The following is a 6,000-nucleotide window of genomic DNA, read 5'->3' on the forward strand; positions in this document are numbered from 1 at the left end:
AAATTTAAAATTACATGGATTTCTGAAGGAGACGGTCCCAGGAAATCACAGCAATATAATTAAACACGAGGACAAGCAACTCTATCTCTTTTACAATAGCCAGCACTTACTAAGCTCTGTCTTAAACACTTGATGTATTATCTCATTCAATCTGCATAGCAATCCTAGGAGGTAGACACTATGATTATGCCTATTTTACAGATGAAGAAATTAAAGGACAGAGAAACTGAGGCCCAAGTTCACCCAATGAGTGGTAGAGCGAGGACGCAAATCAGGAAGCTTGAGCTTAGGCAGATACAGTAAAGAGGATTTGCAAGGATAGCAAACCTCCAGTTATATAATAAAGAGACAACAAGGGGGGAAATTATAATCCTGCAGCATATGTGAGATGACAAAAGAGAACAGGGGAAGGAAAAAGGAAGAAAAGTACGGGCAGCTAACCTGGAGTGCAAATAAAGATGCTGACTCAGTCGTTCCTGGCTAAGAAACCCATTCTTTCTTTGAGATGGGATTAGGTGAGCAAAGTTGGACTGACTCTTTTATTTGAAAAAGTCAAAGTGCAATGTTACAAATTCAGTACCCCAAGGTATTCAAAAAGCAAAACACTTTCAATTTCATGTATTAAAAATGGAGTGGGGGGGAGGAGTGTCTACCTTTTTATATACTGTTTCTAGTTCTGCCTTAATGCTTTGATCCTGCGTTAACACTGATGGCCTTGAAGGAAATTGCTTGATGGGGCTTGGCAGTGCTAGGATTCTGCCATCATCTCCAAACCATCTTCTCCCCTGTGGATTGGCAGAAAATGGTTTATAAAACAAACAACATTTGCAGGAAAATTCTGCGTCAACATACATGTTCTATGTACCTCCTCCTGCCCCAGTAGAACTTTAAAAGTCTTGGTTTCCTTCAGAAATCAAGTCTTCACTAAGACCTCCAACAACCTACTTAAGATACAGCCCTGCCCCCATCACCACCAAAAAAAAACAGTTCAAGGAAAATCTCAAATAAATGTTTAAGAAAATATTGCTAACATCTGATTCAGTAGGAAACACCCAGGTCCAACTAGCAGAATATGGGTTCTGAGCAGTTGAGAGGTTGTATTGTTTTAGGATCACTAAATGTACCTAGAGACAAAATTAAAAACAAAAATGAACCACTTTCTACAGACAACCTCAAGAGGAAATGAGTAGAGTGGATGGATGGCTGCTGGTCAAGAAGAAGCACCTTCACATCAGGTGCACCCAGGCTTCGCTGGGAGCGGGGGTCCCCACTTACGGGCTCCTGCGTCAGCAACCTGTTCTCCATGATGTTCTGATTGGCACGGGCCACCTCTGGTCGAGCCCCAATGTAAAGGCCTTCATCTTCCAGGAATCTGGGCTGCACATTCTCAGGAAGCTTTTTGTAGGTCGGCACTAGATAGTTCATAAATAAATAAAATAAATATTGGTGCCAACCTAAACATTTCAAACTTCACTTTGGTGAATTAAAACAACCACCAGAGATTTCATTTATGTTCCTAGGAACTGCAAATTTTTCAAATTAATTTCTAGAAGCAGAACCAAAGGAAAGATGAATGTGTTCACTTGCAATATGAGGTTGTAGAATCACGTATTTAACGGATAACACCTAAATAATTCAATTCCTAACGCACTGAGTGGCATACTGAGAAGAGTATAATATTCAAACCAAAGGACCTAGGGGCAAGTTTTCGCTTCATTACTCTTTAGCTAAGTAAATTCAGGCCAGGCACTTTGAACTCTTTCCTTCTGTACGAAGCGATAATATCTACTTAACTGGGTTCCTGGGAGAATTAAATGAGGTCAAGTATGAAGAAATGCCTTGTAAGTTAAAAAGTTTCCTTGAGCAAACGTGGCCGTTACCTCATGTACTCATTCACTCTTGTGTTCATTCATGGAACACATCTTTGTCTTCAGCCTCTCTGTGCCAGGCACATACGAGACTGGCTATGCTGGCCAGGCCAGCTGTCTGGGAGCTCAGATGTCGAACCCTGTGCTTTTCCTACACATACATGCCTATGATAAAATTGAATTGATAAATTAGGCACAATAAGAGATTAGTTAACAATAACTAATAGTAAAATAGAACAATCATAATAGTATATCAGTGTCATGACTCTTGCACTTTCAGGCCACTATTAGGTAAAATAAGGGTCACAGATCTGATAATAAAGATCTGATCACCAACACAGCTGTTAAGTGATTAACAGATGGGTCGCACAGACACTGTGAATACACCACCCAAAGGGGTGACTCACATCCTGGCAGGATGGGGCGGGACAGCACGAGATTTCATCACGCCACTCAGAAAGGTGTGCAATTTAAAACCTATGAATTGTTTACTTTTGGAATTTTTCATTCAATATTTTCAGACCACAATTGACCATGGGTAACTGCAACTGTAGAAAGCAAAATCCCAGATAAGTGGGGGGGACTACTGTCCTAAACAGTGGGCATGTTGGGGTAACAAAGAATCTTCCAGAATGCTGTGGTGTGGTAAGCAGGGGCAGAGAATGGCAGGGGAGAGAACAAGGGGTGCTCTTCAGGTCACAGAGAGGAGCTTGGGTTCTATTCAAGGGAGCTGGATCCATTCAGGGCCTCTGTGCTGGGGAGCGACTGAACAGATTTACAATTCTAAAAAGTCACGGGTTCTGCAGCTGCAGAGTAGACTAGAGAAAATGTAAGGGAAGCCAGGAGAGGATGGCTGGTGGGGGTCAGGATGGAATTTGAGAATTAATGATTACAGGGGTGACTCCTTCTTTATGTTATAATTATCTCACTCTAAACCCATGCCAAATCCCTCACTTTCCTGTGGGTGGCACTTGGATACTCTGCATCCCCTACACAACCACCAAAACCAACTAATGCCAGCATTCCTCGGAAAACCCTTCTCTGAATCCTCAGAAAACATGGAGCAAGCTATGAATCCACTCTTTTCTCTGCTCCCCACCCCTCCATTCACACGGCTAGACATCAGTTCATCACGAATCTGTTGGTCTTCAAAATTTTGCATTAAAGCATTGTTGAGTGCTCATCCAATATATATGTTTATTTATTACCTATGCACTATCATACCCACAAAATTAAATTAGGAAAGAATGAGAGTAAAAATAAATCTAAGTAGAAGCCTTGATATGTTCTTCCAATACCCCTGGGGTGAGTGCACTCCTTTGGAAACCACTGTGCTAGACAAGAACAAAAACAACAGCAACAGTAACAGAATGTATGATTTTTGATCACCTACTACGTGTTAAAATACTAGGTCCTTCACTCATATTGTTTCCTCAATGCTCACAATCAAAATAAATGCCCAAAGTCACCTTACAGGGCAGGTTTTATTTCCTCCCTTTTTCAGTTGAGGCCCCTGAGAATAAATGAATGGTGCAAGGTCATGCCTCATGAGGGACAGCTGGGTCTGCTTGGCTCCTCCACTCCTGTTGGTGTGGCCAGGGTGTTGCTGCCTCACAGGGCTGGGTGGGAGATGGGTGCATGCTCAGATTCTCTGCTCAGAGCAGGCCTCAGGTGCAACCAGGGCTCTCTAGACCTCTTCCACGGCCCTTGCCAACCAACCCTCGTTCCACCCCAGGTAGGCTCCAGGGAGAGGCCAAACAGTAAGACCCCTGAGCAAAAACACAGGTGGCAAAGCTTCTCCCAGACAAGGTTGCTACAAATGCGTTTCTCCATGGTTAGGAATGTGGCCTCTGGGGCAGGCCACCTAGATCAGAAACCTGCCACCACCACTACACTAGCTTCATGATCTTGGGCCATTTCCCTAATTTCTCTGGGCTTCTGCTTCCTCATCTGTAAAACAGGCACAATAAAGAACACCTCTTCCCATTCCTGGTGTGGGATCACTGATGCATGTCATGGGCTTAAGAAAGTACTTACTGAGGAGTAAGTGGACAGGATGCATTCGCTACAGTTATTATTGGGGCAAAGCCATAACCTTTGGACACCTTTGCCAGCTACCTATTTTAAAAGGAAACTTGGGATGTTCAACCAATTCCAATAATTTGAATATATATGATTCAAAACAACCTGTCAAAATGAAGCAATTTGTCCTTGATTCAGCATTTAATTGGAACTCAGACCGAACATGAACAAAATTCATAGGAAATCCAACTTCCAAAATTCCATCAAAATGTTTCCATTCCCTGATTTTCCCTCACAACTCAAAGCAGAGAGAAAGTTAGGTAAGCCCAGGGCCCCTTAACAGCCTCTATTATAGTACTCAGGCTGTTCTGTCATTTTACATTTTAACTAGTGTAGGGAAAATGAAATATAAATGGTCAGGGTCTCTCAGATGTTCAGAATCTTGCCAAGTATTTGATGTAAATAAAACTGCACGTGTGCCCAGGTGTTCCTTGGCTATTGTCTATGGATGTGCATGGGCACTCAGGTGTTCCTGGGTTGTCTGACTCACACCCAGGTGTCCTGGGTTATCAAACTTGAGTATAAAGGACAAATGGCTCTGATCCACAGTGTCCTCTGCCCCCAGGATGCCCCTTTGGGGTCCATGGAGAGGCCACTACTGCTGCTGGAAGCTGTTGCTGCTGCTGCCAGGGCCCCAGTGATGCCCCAGGAAGCCACTGCCATGGCTACTGCTGGAGGCTGCTGTAAGCTATAAGCTGCTGCTGCTGCTGCTGAGGAAGCTGAGGACTGAGCTCATGTCATCTGTCAACGGCTCCTGGGATCTTTCTCAATTACCTAGCTCATGACCTGCATGTGAGGGGTCTGTGACCCAGTCTGTACAATGGGTCTGAAGGGTGTGCTCCCTAGCCTGACAACTAGTAGAACTGGGTAAGCATCAAATCCCTCAGGCACTCTCAGAAGAAAAGAAAATTTCAGGGAAAAAAGAGTGAAGGAAAATCCAGGCCAGAAGAGAAGCGTGGAACAGTAAGTAGGCGTTAATCAGATCGTCCCAGCTTTGGTATCCTGGTCATTTTCCCCAGCCTGAATGTCAGAGTCCCACATACTCTCAGCCCCAGAACTGGTCACTAATTGGATAAAGGGGCTCCCACAGCGCCCTGTGTTTCTTCTGCTATTCTATTAAGTGTTTGTTGAAACATATTTTTCCATGTTCTATATCTTGTCTGAAGATATTTCTTGATTATTCAATCAGATTAGAAACTGGAATTAATTCTGGAAATGGGGCATCTTTATACATTTGAAGAAAAAATGAAGATATCCAAGCAGAACTGGAAGATGAAAAGAGCAAGTACCTGTCAGCCTACTGGGTATGAAGAGGATTTCTTTTTCCATCTGCTGCCAAACATGGACACTTTCATAATCTGCAGGTCTAATTGCCACAAAATCATCAGCCGCATGATCCAAGCCCAATAGGAAGTCCTCGGCATCTTTACCACCAAGCAGCTCTTCCTCATCCTGTGTAATGTTCAAAAAGAACAGGAAGAAATCATGTTATGATTCTTAGTTTACTTAGAAAAATAATAAACTGTACTAAACTCACCAAATTTAACATATCCTAAAATAATGTTACCTTTTCCCTTTTTTTTTTTTTTTTGTCTTTTTCCGTGTCCGGCAATGGATCGCAACCCTCGGTGCTGCCCCCGCGCCTCGCTCAGCCAGTGAGCGGGAACCGGTCTGTATGTGGGATCCGAACCCTCGGCGGGAGCGCCTCCGCACTTCCCAAGCGGCGCACTAGCGCAGTGCGCCACCAGGCCGGCCCCCTTTTCCCTTTTTTTTAAATCATATGATCGTTCATATTTAACAAGTGGGTTTTCATTGATCGTTTTTGCTATTCTACACACCTGGAAGATGTTGAAATCAGAGAGGACTGAAACAGAAGAGAAGTGGTATGCAGAGCAGTAGAAATCCTGACAAATTTGGCTTCCTTTAAGGGTGCTTATTTTTTGACATTTATTTAAAGCACTTGGGCTCATAAGTTATGTAGCATTTTAGCCTTCCTCCTGGCACTGAGCCAAAAGCAAAGGCCTTAAGCATGTAGATTCAGAGTCCACAC

The 6,000-nt window shown here is 43.4% G+C and overlaps 1 protein-coding gene across 1 annotated transcript in view; it reads right to left on the reverse strand.

Annotated features, from left to right (window-relative positions):
* The window catches only part of CC2D2A (coiled-coil and C2 domain containing 2A), a gene marked incomplete at its 3' end in the record, with an annotated part of 76,572 nt that extends 71,252 nt beyond the window's left edge, over positions 1–5,320 (reverse strand). Inside the window, exons 1-3 of the mRNA XM_008592346.1 lie at positions 5,240–5,320; positions 1,276–1,412; positions 654–785 (exon numbers count right to left, since the gene is read on the reverse strand). Coding sequence (XP_008590568.1) covers positions 654–785; positions 1,276–1,412; positions 5,240–5,279 — 309 coding nt within the window. The remainder of the gene's footprint in view (positions 1–653; positions 786–1,275; positions 1,413–5,239) is intronic.
* Between the last annotated feature and the right edge of the window lie 680 nt (positions 5,321–6,000).

The sequence above is a fragment of the Galeopterus variegatus genome, unplaced genomic scaffold (assembly GCF_000696425.1).
Source record: "Galeopterus variegatus unplaced genomic scaffold, G_variegatus-3.0.2 Scaffold7805, whole genome shotgun sequence".
NCBI classification, from domain to species: domain Eukaryota; kingdom Metazoa; phylum Chordata; class Mammalia; order Dermoptera; family Cynocephalidae; genus Galeopterus; species Galeopterus variegatus.